Source organism: Macaca mulatta, chromosome 12, assembly GCF_049350105.2.
Source record: "Macaca mulatta isolate MMU2019108-1 chromosome 12, T2T-MMU8v2.0, whole genome shotgun sequence".
In the NCBI taxonomy this organism is placed as follows: domain Eukaryota; kingdom Metazoa; phylum Chordata; class Mammalia; order Primates; family Cercopithecidae; genus Macaca; species Macaca mulatta.
The window spans coordinates 106988998-107008692 of NC_133417.1; the positions used below are offsets into that span (position 1 = coordinate 106988998).

At 38.9% G+C, this 19695-nt stretch overlaps 1 protein-coding gene across 2 annotated transcripts in view; it reads left to right on the forward strand.

The window, feature by feature from the left end:
* The window catches only part of CDK15 (cyclin dependent kinase 15), a 92117-nt gene that overhangs the window by 30082 nt on the left and 42340 nt on the right, over window positions 1-19695 (forward strand). For both annotated transcript variants that reach the window (XM_015110670.3, XM_015110669.3), the window contains exon 9: window positions 13119-13212. In XM_015110670.3, the coding sequence (XP_014966156.1) occupies window positions 13119-13212 (94 nt within the window). The remainder of the gene's footprint in view (window positions 1-13118; window positions 13213-19695) is intronic.

Genomic DNA, 19695 nt, shown 5'->3' on the forward strand with positions numbered 1-19695 from the left:
CATTATATTTTAACAATAATTCTAATAATGGCAATCACTAATATACATATATATTTTTGAGATGGAGTCTCGCTCTGTTGCCCAGGCTGGAATGCAGTGGCGTGATCTCGGCTCACTGTAACCTCCACCTCCCGGATTCAAATGATTCTCCTGCCTCAGCCTCCTGAGTAGCTCTACTAAAAAAAATACTAATATTTATATACAGAAACATAAAGTACTTTCAAAGATACATCTCATTTGATTCTTGCAATTATTCTACAAACTTTTACTGTTGAACTGAGACTCACAGTGTTCTTGTCAAGGCATCTTCTGAATCGAACACTCTTTCTTTTTATTTTATTTTACTTTTTGAGGTTGGGGTCTCACTAGATTGTCCAGGCTGGTCTTGAGCTCCCATGCTGAAGCAGTCCTCCCACTTCAGCCTCTTGAGTAGCTGGGACTATAGGGTTACACCACTGCACCCTGGTAATCTCATGCTCTTTCTTTCATGCCTTTCCTCCTAGCTCCTCTCTTTAATCCTTTGCCTTGTCTCCTCCTTGACACCTTATCCTCAGAGAAACAAACATACATCCCCAAACCACAGACACACAGATGTGCACACACGTACATGTGCATGCACACACATCTGCATGAACATAGTCACACAAGTTCAAACATAGTTCAGAGCCTGGTTTAGGGGGGAAAAAAAAAAGACCAAGCTTCAAGACACTCGATTTTCATGCCAGTTCGATTTCTAATCAATTAACTCTGGATTCTGTTATCTTGAAAAAGTCATGTATCCTCTCTGTGTCTATGTTTCTCCATTTTAAAAAATGAAGGTAATAAACTCTCCCCATTGTAGTTAAATGGAACTATAGTACAAGTATAAGAACCAAATAGGTAACTGGGCGTGCCGGCTCATGCCTGTAATCACAGCACTTTGGGAGACCAAGGCTGGAGGATCGATCGCTTCCCAGCCCAGTTGTTTAAGACCAGCCTGGATAGCACAGTGAGATGCCATCTCTACATTTTTATTTTAAATTAGTCAGGTGTGATGGCTAATTAAACACTTCAGGAGGGCTGAAGTAGGCGGATCTCCTGAGCCTGAGAAATTGAGGCTACAGTGAGTCTTGATGGTACCCCTGCAATCCAGCCTGGGTTACAGAGTGAGACCCCATCCGAAAGAAAGAGAGAAAGAGAGAGAGAGAGAGAGGGAGAGAGGGAAAGAGGAGAGGGAGAGGGGGAGAGGGGAAGAAGGGAAGAGAGGGGGAGAGGTGGGGGAGGGAGGGAGGGAGGGAGGGAGGAAGGAAGGAAGGAAGGAAGGAAGGAAGGAAGGAAGGAAGGAAGGAAGGAAGGAAGGAAGGAAGGAAGGAAGGAAGGAAGGAATCCAGATAGGTGCTCTCAAGTAAAGCCACAGAGTTGGGGAGGCTCTAAGGTTAATGGGGTACGATAGTGAGCTCTCAGACACTCATCATCCTAGAACGGCAGTGTTATTTTCTCTGGATCATATTCCTGGAGACCTCCCTGTCATCTGGGGGCCACTGTTAGACATGTGATGACTTTACAGACACAGCCAACTCTCCAAAGGTAATGAAATATATGAATCCCTTTCAGTACCTTGGAAGAAAGGGTTTATATAAAAACACAAAGCCCTATTTTCAAAAATCCATAATTGATTTTAAAAAATTAAATGGTGTCCTAAGAGACTAAGCTAAGCTTTTAGACCTCCCAAAGAATTAAGAAAGGTTGCAGACATTTTTCTCCAGTGTAAGTCATTGATTTCTGATACCCGGCACAATTTCTAGAAATATCATCTGCTAGTCAAAACCCTCCTGAAACTGTCAGCTCACACTGCTCAGCACTGTCACTTCAAAGGACTCCGGCAGGCTCTGGCTTACTCAGCTCTTAATGATAGCTTCCTGATTATGTTTCACAGACAGAGTGAAACTTCTACCCATCAATTTTAAACTATATTTTATTATGGAATATTTAAAACATTCAAAAGTGTATATAACATATATGTAGATCAGTGATTCTCAACCAGGGAGCAATTTTGCTCTGCAGGGGACATTTGGCAATGTCTGGAAACATTTTTTGTTTTCACAGCTGGGGGTAGGGGGGTGGGGGTAGCACTGGCATCTAGTGGGTAGAGACCAGGGATGCTGCTAAACATCCTACAGTGCCGAGGACAGGCCCCTGCAACAAAGATTTATCCAACCCAAAACGTCTGTAGTGTCAAGATTAAGAAAGCTGATGTAGATTAAGAAGTTTAATTTACTTTTAGAGACAGGGTCTCCCTTGGTTGCCCAGGCTGGAGTACAGAGGTGAGGTTGTCTCACAGCAGCCTCCAACTCCTGGGCTCAAGTGATCCTCCTGCCTCAGCCTCCTGAGTAGCTGGGAATACAGGTGTGTGCCACCACACCTGGCTAATTAAAAAAATGTAGAGAGAGAGAGTCTCACTTTGTTGCCCATGCTGGTCTCAAACTCCTGGCTTCAAAAGATCCTCCTGCCTTGGCTTCCCAAAGTGCTGGAATTACAGGAATAAGCCACCACACCCAACCAATTCAGAAGCTTAATAACATGAACTCCATAACCTGCTACCCAGTGTAACAACTAGAACATAATCCGTACTGTCCTATCAACTGTGTCCCTTTCACATAACCTGCCCCTCCACTAGAAGGCCTTTACCTGATTTTTTTTTCCTTTTTTTGGGTCAGTATTCTCTTACATCTTTTTAAAATAATCCTTTTACATTTTAGAGGTATTCTAAAGAATTTTTTTGTTTTACTTGATTTTGAGGTTTTATAAAAATGATGTTATATTGCTTTTAGTCTTCTGTAACTTGGTTTTGTTTCATCCAATATGTTACATGTTTCTAAGATTCATCCATGTTGATCTGTTTTGCTATACATTATTTTCTTTAGTGAATATTTCAGAGAGAGAGAGATATATATATATATATATATATATATATTTTGTGTGAGATAGAGTCTTGCTCTGTTGCAGTGGCTTGATCTCGGCTCACTGCAACCTTCGCCTCCTGGGTTCAAGCGATTCTCATCCCTCAGCCTTGTGAGTAGCTGGGATTGCAGGTGTGCCCCACCACACCCAGATCATTTTTTGTATTTTTAGTAGAGACGGGGTTTCACCATGTTGGCCAGGTTGGTCATGAACTCCTGACCTCAGGTGATCCACTCGTCTTGGCCTCCCAAAGTGTTGGGGTTACAGGTGTGAGCCACCGCACCTGGCCTATGTTGTCTTTTTGAACAAAGTTCTGAATTATAATATTACTGACCTTATCACTCTTTTCTTTTATGGGTAGCTCTTTTTGCTTCTTGTTTAAAAATTCCTTCCCTTCCTGAGGTCAGAATGATTTTGTCCAATACATTATTATTATTATTATTATTATTATTATTATTATTATTATTTTGAGATGGAGTCTTACTCTGTAGCCCAGGCTGGAGTGCAGTGGCGCCATCCGGTCTCACTGCAACCTCCGCCTCCTGGGTTCAAGCATTCCCCCCACCTCAGCCTCCCAAGTAGCTAGGATTACAGACATGCACCACCATGCCTGACTAATTTTTTTGTATTTTTAGTAGGGACGAGGTTTCACCGTGTTGGCCAGGCTAGTCTTGAACTCCTGACCTCAAGTGATCCCCCTACCTTGGCTTCTCAAAGTGCTGGGATTACAGGTGTGAGCCACCACCCCCAGCCTGTCCAATACAATCTTTTAAAGATTGTAAAGTTTCTTCTTTCACTTTAAATCTTTAATACATTGAAATTGACTTGTATTTGCTAAACAGTTGTTTCACACTAATTTCTTCAGTGATGTGCCATGCCAAATCTCCTTTATATCAAGTTTTCATAAATACATAGATCTGTTTCTGGGCTCTCTGTTCTGCCAATTTGTCTGTTTTTGTACCAGTGCCACAATATTAATGTCTATAACTTTGCAATAATACTTGATATTTTGTAGGCCAAGTCTCCCAGCCTATTTCATCTTCTTCAAAAGTGTTTTGGCTATATTTCTCTTCTGATTTTTCATATAAATTTTAGATTTAATGTTTCAAGTTTCATGAAAAATGCTCCTGGGATTTTCATTGGAATTGCATAGTAATTATAGAACAATTCGCATATAATTTACTTCTTTATAATACAGTATTGTCCTCCAATTTTTTAACATGGCATATTGCTCCACCTGTTTAAGTTATTTTTAAATGACTTTTAATGAAGTTTTATATCCTTCTCTTGAAGGTCTGACATATCTGAAACAAAGGTTCTTGTAAGTCTATTTCATTGTTTATTGTTTCTTTTTGTTCTTGCATATGGTATCTTTTTTCCTATGTGTGTTCATTTGTTTTTGACAGTGATATGCTGATTTGCCTTGGAATTTTATTTGTGAGATTTCATTGAGGACCTGAATGAAGTGCGTTCCCTCAGAGAGGATTTGCATTTAATGATGCCAGATATAGCATATATTTTAAATGAAATTTATTATTATATTTTACATAAATGTTGGTCTACTACCCAGACCCTGATTTCTTAATAACGTTTTCTGTTAAAAAGAACTTGGATTCTTTGAATAAATGACTGATTCTAAAGCTGGGGCAGATAATGTACAAGATGAGCCTGGAGCATCTTGTTGGGCCAGAAAATTTCCTTACAAAGTAATCAAAAAATGATAGGAATATGTCAAAAGGACATGGGAAGCAACTTGAAGAGGCTTTTGCTGGTTAAATCTGGGACAATTTGAGCATCAAAGTAAATAATGAGAGTAATGGATTATAATCCGTTGAATAAAATAAGATAGCTAGCTTCCTGGCTAGTTAGATAAGAAGGGAAGCTCACTGGATGCAGTGGCTCACACCTGTAATCCCAGCACTTTGGGAGGCCGAGGTGGGTGGATTCCTTGAGGCCAGGAGTTCAAGACCACTCTGGCCAACATGGTAAAACATGATCCCTACTAAAAATACAAAAAATTAGCTGGGCCTGGTGGTGCACGCCTGCAATCCCAGCTTCTCAGGAGATTGCAGTGAGCTGAGATCGCGCCAGTGTACTACAGCCTGCCTGGGCAACAGAGTGACAGCCTAAGCTTCTCCTGACAGAATAATGTCAACTAATAACTGGATTGAATATGACAGTTAGAAAATCACTATTTTATAACCAGTATAGTAGTATTTGGTGGAAACAAGAATAATTAATGCTAAAGTAGAGGGGGAAAGTTTGATGAGGAATAAGATATTTACATAGTCTCAAAGTACCTTTCACAAATTACTTGTTAATCACAAAGGGAAAAAACGGTAACTTTACAGTAGAGAAATTTGGCAGACAATATCTTGCCCAAGTGACTAAAGTTAATATAATGAATAATGGGACTGACTGGCATCATGTGTCTCCTCATATGATGCACTGAGAAGGATATAATATCATTTATGTGGTATTTCTGTTGGGGGGAAGCATAATCTGACTCTAATCATGAGGATACATCAGATAAACCTAGTTTAAGGGACATTCTACAAAGTAACTGGCCTGTACTTATTAGAAGTGTTAAGATTTTAAAAGATAAAGACTGAGGAACTGTTCCAGATTAAAGGAGACTCCAGAAACATGCCAACTAAATGTAATGCATGGTCCTAGATTGGATCTTGAGGGAGATGGTGCTCTAAAGAATACTGTAGAAACAATAGGTGAAATTTCAATAGGGACTGTGGATTAGATAGGGGTATTGGATGAATGTAAATTTCCTGATTTTGATAATTGTACTGTTGTTATGTAAGCGGATACTTTGATTCTCAGAAAATACCAACATAATTATTTAGGGATGAAGAGTCATGATATCTACAATTTACCCCCTAATGCTTCAGAAAAGATATAGACAGATACATAGATAGATAGATAGATAGATAAAATAATGAAACAAAAGTGACAAAATATTGGCAATGACTGAACCTGTTTGGAGGATATAAGAGAGTTCTTTATACTGCTGCAACTTTTCTATAAGTTTGAAATTATTTCAAGATTAAGAGTTGCCTCCAAATTGCGAAATCGTGTTTCATCACAGATAGTGTGAGACACACTAGCCTAACATATGATCAGAATTTGTAATTTCATAGCACACAGACTGTGTGTTTGAGAAGAATGTGTGTGTCCGCCCAATTGTTGAGTGCTATTTTTTGTTTGTTTGTTTTGTTTTTGAGACAGAGTCTCACTCTGTCTCCAAGGCTGGAATGCAGTGGCTCTATCTCGGCTCACTGCAACCTCCACCTCCTGGGTTCAAGCGATTCTCTTGCCTTAACCTCCCAAGTAGCTGAGATTACAGGCGCACACCATCACGCCCAGCTAATTTTGTATTTTTAGTAGAGATGGGGTTTTGCCATGTTGGCCAGGCTGGTCTCGAACGTTAGACGTCAGGTGATCCATCTGCATTGGCCTCCCAAAGTGCTGGGATTACAGGCGTGAGCCACCGTTTTTACATATGTTCAAAAATTCAAGATTGCTGTTTGTGTTATCCAAATCTTCTTTATATTATTTTCGTCTTTTTAACCTACCAACGAAAGGTGTGTTGAAATCATTCACGATATTATTGATTTGTCAGAATTCTATCCACTTTTGCTTTATGTGCTTTGAAGCTATTTTCATTAAGTGCGAGTAAATTTAAGACTGCTCATTATTCCTTTGTGCACTTTAGTTACCACTTTCAGAATAATTTTCCTTTCTCCTGAAATACATCTTTTAGAGTTTTTTTGTGTGTGTATGTAGGCCTGCTGGTGGCAAATTCTCTGTTTTTGTTTTCAGAAGATAAACCCTAATTATTGAAAGGTAGTTTTGTTGGGGATGTGATTCTAGATTGACAGTTGTTTCTCTCAGAACTTTGAAGATGTCATTCGTCTTCTTTGTCTTCCTTTGTTGCTGTTGAGGAGTTTGCTTTTAGCCTTATTACCTTCCTTTTGCAAGTGATCTCATTTTCTCTGGATGTTTTAAAGACTTTTTTCTTTGCCTTTGTAATTAGGCAGTTTTCTCTAGGAGGTGTGTAGTGTGGATTTCTTTTTACTTACCCTGCTTGGTATATCTTGTGCTTCTTCCATTTATGAATTCATGTCTTTCATCAGCCATTTTCTGTTTGAATATTGACTCTATTCTATTCTCTGTCTGTAGAGCTCCAATGAAAGACTATTAGATCATATTCTTCTGTTATCCATTTCTCTTCTCTCCTTCATATTTTCCATTTCCTTAACTTTCTGTGATGCATTCCGGGTAATTTCTTCAGCTCATCTACCAGTTCTTTAAGTCTCTCTTAAACCATGTATTATGTTGGCGCAAAAGTAATTGTGGTTTTTGCCATTGAAAGTAATGGCAAAACCATAATTACTTTTGCACCAACCTATATCTCTTACCTTTTTACCGCATATACAAAAATGTATGTTATTCCATGGATAAGTGTTTCATGAATTTAACCATGAGCAACAATGACACTTACAATATAAAAATGCAATTATAAGTTAAAATTATTATTACTCTTATTGATTTCATTTGATTGTTGTTTGCCTGGTAAAACTAAAAATGTAATGTAGAAATAGAACAATATGCATCTTCCATTGAGCTCACTATATTTGTTTACCCTCAAAGTAATTGCTAGACCTTGGGTGTTTACACTGAGATCCCTCTCCTCCCATTTTTTTCTCTTTCTTTTCAGAGTGATAAGAGGGGAAGTGAGAAGGGAGAAGATTTCCAGTTGGTAAAGAATGAAAAAGAAAGAAAAATAATCCTATTCTGCTAGGCCGTGCAACCCCATAGGGTCCAAAGTGAATGCCTTTGTAGGAGGTAGATGATACTTGGTGAGCATTAGTACCTTTGTCTTAAAGAAACCAATTATAACCCGTAGTGCAGAGCCTCTCCTTCACAATGAGGCCTGGTGGCAGCAGTGTCAGTAGGGGGCCAGAGCAAATAAACAGGGGCTCTTGTTAATTATGGAAAACTTGCAACTAGGACATATTGGTTATTCCCAGTGCTCCCAACCAACATTCTCTCATCTTCCGACATCTTTTCTTCTCTCTCTTTCTGCTACCTTTTCAGACCTTAAAAGATTCCATTAGGGACTTTAGTGAGAAAAACACAATATTTTAGGATTATTAAATGGTGTGGTTTTTAGTTTTTTTATATTGTGTTAAAATATACATAAAATTTACCATTCATCACCATTTTCAAGTGTACAATTCAGTGGCATTCAGTACATTCACATTGTTGTTGTAACCATCACCACTGTCCGTCTCCAGAACTTTTCATCATCCCAAACTCAAACCCTGCACATATTAAACGATAATTTCCCATTACCGCCTCTCCTCAGCCCCTGGTAACCATTATTCTACTTTCTATCTTTACGAATTTGACTATTCTTGGTACCTCATATAAGTGGAATCGTACAATACTTCTTCTGTGTCCAGCTTGTTTTGCTTAGCATAACGTTTTCAAGGTTCATCCATGTCATAGTACACTGAGTTTTCAAGAAGCATTTATTTCAGTACACAAGGTCGTCTATTCAGTATCAGTTTCAGGCAGCTGCTGGTTTTAGGACTAGAGAAAGTTGTCTCCGCCTAACAGATCTTTACTGTCAAATTTCTTGCTGCAAACTTCCAAATATAAAAAAAGTGGTCTAAAAAAGCAAGTGAGAATGTCATGTCACTGCCATATATTACGTTATTCTGAATTAACTTCAACAGTAAAAAATGAAATACTGATTCATTTCTCCCGACAACATTTTGATATGCTCCTTGCACCTCCAAAAAGCCTAAAACTCCTGAGATGGTTTTTTTCTCCAGGGATTGCCTAAGGAATCTGAGGAATCTTTCCCCCTCTTATGGAAGAATTTGTTCATGCTCAGAATAGAGAAAAAGTAGAAGGAGAACCAGAAAGAGGAGAAAACATGTAAGCAGTTTCCTCTAACTTGACTGAAGAACCACAGTTGGAACCATAAAATGATCCAGCACTTCTCTCCCTTCTGGAAGGGTTTAATGTTTGATATCACCAGTCTTTTCTCCCTTGCATATGCATTTCCCCTTCATCTACACAGGCTGCCCCAGGGGTATCTCCACAGAGCAGAAATCCTCGGAGAAGCTTAAAGATATGTAGGGTAAGAGGAGCCCCAGGAATGAAGATTTAAGAACAAAATAGAAAAATAAAAGGAAGTGGAAGCTAGTTCCCTATCTGGACTTGAATGTTCAGAATATTTAAAATGTTTGCTTTAACAATAGTCTGTGGTGGGCAAAATAGATGATAGCCACATGACTTGTATTCTTAAGGGCCAAGAAGCAAATTAAAAAAAAAAAAAAAAAAAAAAGTTCTGAACAGAAATGAAAAAAATAAGATAAATTGCATAGTTTTGTTTGTATGTTTGTTTGTTTGTTTGTTTGTTTGAGATGGAGTCTGGCTCTGTCACCCAGGCTGGAGTGCAGTGATGCGATCTAGGCTCACTGCAAACTCCAGCTCCCCAGTTCAAGCAATTCTCCTGCCTCAGCCTCTTGAGTAGCTGGGATTACAGGGACACACCACCATGCCAGGCTAATTTTTGTATTTTTAGTAGAGACGGGGTTTCGCCATGTTGGCCAGGCTGGTCTTGAACTCCTGACCTCATGATCCACCCGTCTTGGCCTCCCAAAGTGCTGGGATTACAATGCTTACACCTAGAACAGATCTGTCACCTTTCAAACTTACAGTGTGGACTTACTTTGTTTTCAATGCATTGATATTTATGGTACCTATGGATAGTCCATGTACTGAAATAAAATTGATTTAGGAATTTTGTAAGTGTTCTAAAGGCATGCACAAGTGCATACTATATATATAGTGTGTGTGCATGTGTGTGTGTATAAATGAGTAACCTTAGACTTAGATTTGTTAGATAAGGAAGGTTTCAACCTTCCCCAAAATGCAAATGGAGAATTTCAAGTATATAAACCAAATATTGGCATTATATCTCTGGAACACAAACATCTTATGTTACTTTATGGTACTTACATAATGGCCTGAGTGCTGTAGTTTTTGCCAATATATTTTACATAATTTTGTATACAATTTTAGTGGTATAGAAGGTAAATGACACGACATAAGGAATTGTGTAACGAAATGACTTCTTGGTTCCCTACAGCTGTAAGTATGAAAACACATCGGCCAGGCACGGTGGCTCATGCCTGTAATCTTAGCCCTTTGGGAGGCCGAGGCGGGTGGATCACAAGGTCAGGAGATCGAGACCATCCTGGCTACATGGTGAAACCCCATCTCTACTAAAAATACAAAAAAAATTAGCCGGGCATGGTGGTGGGCACCTGTAGTCCCAGCTACTCGGGAGGCTGAGGCAGGAGAATGGCGTGAACCCGGGAGGCAGAGCTTTCAGTGAGCCCAGATCGCTCCACCGCACTCCAGCCTGGGCAACAGAGCGAGACTTCGTCTCAAAAAAACAAAACAAAACAAAACAAAAAAAACACACCATGAAAAGGCAACAAGCTTCTTCCAGGCAATGGAAGGCTTTTTGGGGGAGAAAAGAAAGTGAATTACAGGTTTAAACCTAGGAATGTCATTTTTTGAACCTTGTTTAAAATGTTTTCAATCCTTCTAGTGGTTTGTGAGCTCCTGGGGTTTCTGGGAGGTGTTTGGGAACTGGATAGAGGGTTAGTTCATGCCTTTAAAAGCCAATACATTTCCATTTCTATTTCATAACCAAGTAATACGCCAATTATATATGTATTTTATATACACAGACACGTATTTATTTTTACTTCAAAACAAAATGGTGTGAGGCCTTTCAAGAAAATGCAAGTGGAGAAGTCACAGGGGGCAGGGTGGAGACCATTTGGTGGCGCCCACGAACTAGGTTTCTCCGTTGGCTTATCTCTTAGTGGATCATTGCTAGCAACCAGGGTGTTTTTAAGCATTTGACCATTTTCCATCACTTTTATTCGCCTTCATATATTGTTTCATTTATACCCTTAATATCTCTTGTTTTAAAGACAGGAAACAAAAAGAACATGGATATTTAAACACAAGTTAATGAGGAACTTTAAAATAACAATAATTCTACAAATTTACCTCAAGATACTCTACCAAATTCATAAGTTAAATTTATCTGATCAAAATTCTTGTATCACATGTCAAGATGTTTCTTATACAGCAAAAATCAGTAGAAAAGAAAAAATAGGCCAGGTGCATGGTGGTTCACACCTGTAATCCCAGTACTTTGGGAAGCCAAGGCAGGAGGATTGCTTGAGGCTTGGAGTTCAAGACCAGCCTGGGCAACATAGTGAGATCCCGTCTCTATAAAAAATATTAGAAAATAAAAAAGAAAAAGAATAAAATGGGGCTTTTTAAAAATTGGCAATAAGGCTGGGTATGGTGGCTCATGCCTGTAATCCCAACACTTTGGAAGGCTGAGGCAGGTGGATCAATTGAGGCTCAGAGTTTGACACCAGCCTGGCCAACATGGTGAAACCCTGTCTCTACTAAAAATACAAAAATTATCCAGGCATGGTGGTGCATGCCTGTAATCCCAGTTACTCGGGAGGCTGAGGCAGGAGAATTGCTTGAACCTGGGAGGTGGAGGTTGCAGTGAGCTGAAATTGCACCACTGCACTCCAGCCTGAGTGACCCTGTCTCAAAAAAAAAAAAAAAAAAAAAAAAAAATTGACAATAAAAACAACCTGTTGCTTCATGGAGGACAAACCTGCTTGCAAAGCTCACTCTGATATCATTTTTTAAGCAAAACTCTAAGAACAAGCCAGTCAGTTAAGTTAAAACCAAATATTAGATTATGAAAAGAGTTTTTGTCTATTTTTACAGGATAAGATACAAATAAATTTCACTCTTTCTTTTAATATGTACTCTGTTCCCAAACCAGAAACAAAGCAGTTTTTAAACTTGATTGTCAATAAATCTGCTTTCTCCTACACAATCAATGAAAAGTAATCTAAACAGTGTATGTCAGGCCTTGTGCAGTGGCTCACATTTATAATCCTAGCTTTATGGGAGGCCTAGGCAGGTAGATTGCTTGAGCCCAGAATTTCAAGACCAGCCTGGCCAAGATGGTGAAATCCCATTTCTACTAAAAATACAAAAATTAGCCAGGCATGGTGGCAGCTGCCTGTAATCCCAGCTACTTGGTAGGCTAAGGCAGGAGAATCGCTTGAACCTGGGAGGCGGAGGTTAAAATGAGCTGAGATTGCATCACTGCACTCCAGCTTGGGCGAGAGAGCAAGATTCCACCAAAAAAAAAAAAAAAAATTGCAGAATCGGTGTCAGCAACTTGGAAGAAAACTCTGCAAACAAAAGTCCTCTTTTTTTTTTTTTTTTTTAAACTCCTAGGAACCAAATTGTTGTGGAGAAGGAGCAAATCAGACATGTTTAGCAACATTCTTTAAGCAGGAGTCAGAAGTAAGCTAACACTACATAACTGCTAGGCCAGCTTAGGAGCCCAGGACCGATGACTCTCAGTTGTTTTATGGATTATTTTAAGAAATGCTGCATCATCAAATTCTTAATATAGAGGATGATACATAGATAAGTGTAGACATCAAAGAGTCTGAGTCAAATGCTGAATGTGGAAAAGTTTTAGGAATACCTAAACCAATTTATTTTGCTTAATGTTTCTCTTTTTCATGTACAAGTATGCAATATGAGAAAATAATCTACATTTAATTAAATTTATAACAGCCCTTTAATAAGTATAAAATGAACATTCCGATCACATCATAGTTTAACTTGCATTTTTTTTTCTTAATGGCAAAAATCCAATGATGCTTCTTACAATGATAGCATCTTAGACTCAATGAAAAGTGGGGATGAAATGAAATTTGGGGGTGCAGTACCTTCCCCTCTTCTCCTAAAACAGATAATGAGCTTGAATGATCTATAATGTTTGCTAACTCTACTGCTTTCCTAACTGCTTCTCGTGGTGTTCCATTTTAATAAAAAGCTGTGGGCTGTTCTTATTTTTGTTTGACATGGGGACTTTTTTTTGGCCCAAGACTTTTAATATCATGTGGTCCCTATTTAACTCTCCCTAAAATATTTCTCGGGAGGAGAAATTCTAGTAGTTCAGTTTCGCTTGTATGATTTCTTTCAAAGTGTCAATTTACTCTTGTTTCCTTTGCTAGGGGTGCAGGCTGCATCTTTATTGAAATGTTCCAGGGTCAACCTTTGTTTCCTGGGGTTTCCAACATCCTTGAACAGCTGGAGAAAATCTGGGAGGTAAGAGAAGAATTCTTGTAAAGAAAATGGAATATCTGCGTTTTAAGTTTTGAACCAAATTTGCCTTACAGACAAATGAAGCAGTCCATCTGCTTTGAGATATTAAGCCATATATTAAGATTGTAGAAACTGTAGCATTTGCCACAGCTATAAGCACTCTGGGAATGTGTGGTCAGGAAACTCCCTGTTGCCCCATAGCAGCCCGTGAATCCAGCTCACTGAATGACATTCAGGTCTCCTGCTACCCATCATTATTATTGTCTTAACCTCCCCAGGGCAATTTCTGCCATTACTACTCAGACACGCCCCTACTTTGCTACCTCCAGTTCTAATGCTACCATATATTTGGCCCTGGATCTTTGTCAACTGAAAATAAGACAGAGAATTTTCAACTGGGTACAGTGGCTCATGCCTGTAATCCCAGCACTTTGGGATTGCTTTGAGCCCAGGAGTTCAAGACCAGCCTGGGCAACATGGCAAAACCCCGTCTCTACAAAAACATACAGAAATGAGTGGGCTGTGTGGCGCACACCTTAGTCCCAGCTACTCAGGAGGCTGAGATGGAAGGATTGCTTGAGCCTAGGGAGGTCGAGGCTGCTGTTAGCTATGACAATGCCACTGCACTCCAGGCTGGGCAACCAAAAAAAAGACACAGAATTTTCATAGAACCCTGATAGAACAGAGGCTTTCCATCTCAGTGTGAGAGAAGTGTACCATTTATCATGCTTATCCACAACCAAGTTCCTAAAGTGTCAAGGTGCCTTTGTGTGTGTATGTGGCTCCATTTCTTCATTCATTATTTATCCCTACCTCATTTGCCTACGATATGCTTTGTTTTTATGGCCCTTATATAATACTACAGTCATACTATAGTCATCTGTATATTTCCTTTTTTGGTCATATTTTTATTGTGGTAAAATATATAAAACATGAAATTTACCATCTTGACCCTCCTTAAGTGTACAGCTTATCGGCATTAAGTACATTCATATAGTTGCGCCACCACCACCACCATCCATTTCCAGAACTTCTCTATCATCCCTAACGGAAGCTCTGGACCCACTGAACAATAACTGCCCATCTTCCATCCCCTAGCCCCTAGTAACCTTTAATCTACTTTCTGTCTCCCTGAATTTGCCTCTTCTAGGTACCTCATATAAGTGGAATCATACAAATTTGTCTTTTTGTATCTGACTTATGTCATTTAGCATATTTTTAAGGTTCATCCATGTTGTAGAAAGTGTCAAGGTGCTTTAAATCGGCAGGGTGCAGGGGGGTACTTTATTACTTGCTATCCTGGATCCCGCTCTTTGTCTTCTGGCTAAAATAAAATGTACTTTGTGAAATTAAGACATTTTATAGAGATTAATTACTGACATTAAATTTTCTTCTAGAAACATGGGGGCTATTATGAAGGAACATGGGAAAAACTGGGAAACATTCACAACTAAAAAAAAAAAAAAAAAAAAAAAAAAATCCAAGCCAAAAGACTTTTTCTAAAAACGTCCATGCAAGGCAGAGAAATCCTTTCTTCACATTGTGAAGAAAGGTGCTATAACATCATCTAAGCTGGAGACAGCCTACTGTAATAGCTCTGAAGTCAGAAGACCTGGGTTTGAATTCTAGCCATTTTCTAGCTAAATGAACAAAAGCAAGTTATGTAGTCCCTCTGAACTTTCATTTCCTTGTCTGTAAAATGGGAACAGTGATAAGGACTTTCTAATTCTTGCTTTGAGAATTCCATGAGAACAAATGCATAACAAGCTCCATGCACCATAAATGCTCAATAGATGTTTGCTTTCTTCCTGTCTCATACAAATTGTTGTACGATGTTTCAGTAACCTAACTGCTAGCAAATATTACCTGAAATTTAACCTGATTGTTCTCTTCTTTCACTTAGCAGTATTACTTCTTGTCCACAATAGAGGAAGCACAATTGCAGTTCTGATAGTGCAATGACCTTTTATACATTTGCAGAGTTTTTCCTGGTCATTTAATCAGGAAACAACACTTAGTGGTTATTCACCATATATAAGGTAACTCTATAAGACTCTACAAGGTCTTGTAAGAAGCTGTAAGCCAAGAGGGGAAAAAAACAGAATAAGAAAAACACATGATCTGTATTTTCAAGTGTTGTTCAGTCTAGGTAGAGCAATGGTGAAGTATAAGTAAATATATGTGAAACAAACATAAGCTATGTATATATGTAAAAGGATGTATCTAAAGATAGTTAATATAAATTGTAATAGTGAAATAAGATGTGCTATTAGGATATTTGAAGAGTAGTTTATTTGAAAAAAATGTAAGTATATCCTTATGTGCTATTAGTATTTGAAGAGTTGTATATAAACTGATTTTTTTTTCTTTTTTCTTTTTGTTTTTTTGAGACAGAGTCTCACTCTGTCACCCAGGCTGGAATGCAGTGGTGTGATCTCGGCTCACTGCAAGCTCCACTTCCTAGGTTCAAGCGATTCTCCTGCCTCAGCCTCCTGAGTAGCTGGGATTACAGGCACATGCCACCACACCAGGCTAATTTTTGTATTTTTAGTAGAGACAGGATTTCACCATGTTGGTCAGGCTGGTCTCAAACTCCTGACCTCATGATCTGCCTGCCTTGGCCTCCCAAAGTGCTGGGATTATAGGCGTGAGCCACCGTGCCTGGTCTTGTAGACTGATTTTTAAAATACAATATACAGTTAGGCACAGTCATGTGTGCCTGTAGTCCCTACTGCTTGGGAGGCTGGCAGGAGGATCGTTTGATCCCAGGAGTGTGGGCAACGTAGTGAGACCCCCATCTCTAATAATAATAAAAATAAATTTAAAATAACCCTTTAAAATATGACATACTATCTTTGAATGACGATACAATTTAAAAAGCAATCATTTTATGATTCTTTAGTGTATAGTTAGCACAGCACTTAGAAAAATCATAGAATAAAGTGAGCAAGATGCTTCTCAAGGCCTGATCACTCTTTAGGACTCACAATGGGCTAGGTACTATGCTGGAAAGAGAAAAAATAATAATTTTCTAACCTGCTTGAGACATAGTGGTATAAATGATAACGCAGCTGCTAAACATGATGACTTTCTCACTTTGTCCGCAGAGCAAGAAACTACAGATGCAATAACAAAATTGCATTCAATGAACATGGGACTGTAGATAACAAACTAACTTCATTTCTTTGTATATATGCCCTGTATTGGGATTGCTGGATCATATGGTAGTTCCATTTTTAATATTTTGAGGAACCTCCATACCATCTTCCATAATGGCTATGCTATTTACATGCCCACCATCAGTGTGCAAATGTTCCCTTTCCTCCGCATTCTTGCCAACACCTCTTTCATCTTTTTGATAATAGTTGTGAGGCGATATCTCACCATGGTCCTAGTCTTCATTTGTCTAATGACTAATGATATTGAGCATTTTTTCATATACCTCTTGACCATTTGTAGGTCTTCTTTTGAGAAATGTGTATTGAGGTTTTTAGTCCATTCCTGCTACCATAACAAAATCCCTTAGACCGGCCATTTTACAAAGAACAGAAATTGACCGGGTGTGGTGGCTCATGCCTGTAATCCCAGCACTTTGGGAAGCCGAGGCGGGTGGATCACCTGAGGTCAGGAGTTCAAAACCAGCCTGGCCAATGTGGTGAAACCCCATCTCTACTAAAAATACAAAAACTAGCCGAGTGTGGTGGTGGACGCCTGTAGTCCCAGCTACTTGGGAGGCTGAGACAGGAGAATTGCTTGAACCCAGGAGGTGGAGGTTGCAGTGAGCCAAAATCATGCCACTGCACTCCAGCCTGGGCAACAGAGTGAGACTTCGTCTCAAAAAAAAAAAAAGGAACAGAAATTTATTTCTCACTGTTCTAGAGGTTGGAAAGTCCAAGATCAAGGCACTCACTATATGCTCTTGTCCAGTAAGAGATTTGGCTTCCAAGTTAGTGCCTTGTGGCTGCATCCTCCAGAGAGGATAAATGCTGTGTCCTTACGTGGTGGAAAGGCAGAAGAGCAAACGGGCCTGGCTAATTCTCTCTAGCTCCTTTATAAGGGCATTCATCTCCGTCCTTGTGTCCTAATCACCCGCTGAAGGCCCCACCTCTTAATACTGTTGCATTGAGGATAAAGTTTCAACATGAATTATGAAGAGAACACAAACATTTAAACCATAACAAGTGCTTTGCCCACTTTTTTTTTTTTTTTTTTTTTTTGGAGATCAAGTCTCACTCTGTTGCCCAGGCTAGAATGCAGTGGCTTGCTCCCAGCTCACTGCAACCTCCGCCTCCCGGGTTCAAGCAATTCTCCTGCCTCAGCTTCCCGAGTAGCTGGGATTACAGGTGTGCACTACCACACCTGGCTAATTTTGTATATTTAGTAGAGACGGGGTTTCACTATGTTAGCCAGGCTGATCTCGAACCCTCAACTTCTGGTGATCCGCCTGCCTCAGCCTCCCAAAGTGCTGGGATTGCAGGCGTAAACCACCGCGCCCAGCCCTTTGTCCACTTTTTAATGGGGTTGTCTTCTTGCTACTGAGTTCCTTGTATTTTTTTGATATTAACCCCTTATCAAATGTATGGCTTGCAAATATTTTCTCCCATCGTAGGTTATCTCTTCACTCTATTGATTGTTTCCTTTGCTGTGAAGACACTTTTTAGTTTTATTTATTCGCATTTGTCTATTTTCACATTTGTTGCCTATAAGCAGGTTAGAAAATTATACAGATTATAAATAGTTCCTGAATTTGTGTTTTACTAAACATGGCCTACACAGATGAAAATAGGAAAGCTACTTCAGAATCTGTGATATTTGATGTCAGAAGTGCATGTCTGAAAGCAATGGGTCCATTCTAAATCTCTTAACCTCTAACCAAAATTTGTTCTCCATTTATCCTGAGATCTCATTCTTAGGAATAAAAACACATTGAGAAGTCCTGAATCTTTGTTTTACTATTTTTCTGAAATGCCTGTAGTGTATGTGTTTACATCTAAATAATAGCTGTCACCACTTTCTGATCAATTTTAAAAACTGATTTTAAATAAGTGTTTTTCATAAATAATCCTGGATTTAGTTCTAAAATCAGAAAAAAATATGCAAACTTTAAATCCATTAATCAAAATGCTTTTAGTTTCCTTTCCAACAAAGGCAGATAAACAGCCCCTTCAGACCACTGTGGTTTGAAACATAGCACTCACTGGCTGCCTTTTAAGGGCCTTCAGGGAGGGAGTAAAACAACAATTTTTGGTTTTCAGTTTCCCAGACAGTGAAGGAGAGATTTAGTAATTTTCTCAAGTGAAAAAGAATTCAATAACTTTCAAATAGAAACTGAGGTCAAATTTCCAAATAAAGTATATTGAATTTTTGTTTAAACTTTTAAAATCTCAAGCTTAAAGCTTTGAACGTAAGATTAAAAAAAAAATTTTGGTATCCATTTTGTTGGCTTTAGTTAAATATCATACAAAGTAACGAACCATCTGGTAACTGTCACCTTAGAGAAAACATGATAGTGGTTGTTATGTATTTCTCCTATTGTTTTCTCTTCATTATATTTGCTTTCTTTTCATTGCACTTTGCCAGCCAACAGAGGATGTATGGGTACATGTGATTCACACCCCCTTGTTTACACATGCATCTGTGCAAATACATAAGGTGGTAGGTTCAAAAAGAAGAATTAGCTTCCTGTCCCCTGGCCCTCTCCCACAAAGGAAGAATTAGTCCAGTTGGTTTTTCAAAATGGATTCCAGGATTCTTAGTGTTCCCTCGGGCTCAGGGTGGTTGATAGGAAAAGCCTGTAATCCTCTCAGTTGCTTTTTAGTTTGTTTAGGGAATGGATCAAAGAAGGAAGATTTTACTGGGTGGCATGATTTTTTTATTATATGAGGGAAAATAGCACTTCAGTGTCTTTTGTTTAAAGACAAGCTTAACAGATGCCAAAAAGTACACCTCTCAGCCAGAGTCCTAGTCAACAAGCTGATAGATATTAAGATTCTGGATTCTTCATTGATTATATTCAGTCATTGTTGGGCAATTGACTCCCTGCCATAATAATTGGGCCAGTATCTATAACCAGCATTTTACGGATGGATTCGCTAGACTCTTTCTGTAAGAGATGTTTCTAAAAAGAGTTATAGTGAGATATGCTTCTAAGAAAAGTTATACTATAGTAGTGTAATGAAAGCTACTAGTGTTTTATTAGTATTTCACAAAAACAATGTTACTCTAGCTACCATATATGACTGCCTATGGGCTTTTATGATTATTCTAAAAAAATACTAAGGTATTGCCTACTGGGGAACTCAGTAGCTCCATCCAAAGTCTGAGCTGTTTGGGCTTTGTACTCCAAAAGACTTTATTTTCATACATCTTAACTAAAAACTAAGGCTTTAAATTGGTAATTCAAGGCTGGGCGCGGTGGCTCACACCTGAAATCCCAGCACTTTGGGAGGCCGAGGTGGGCGGATCACAAGGTCAAGAGATCGAGAC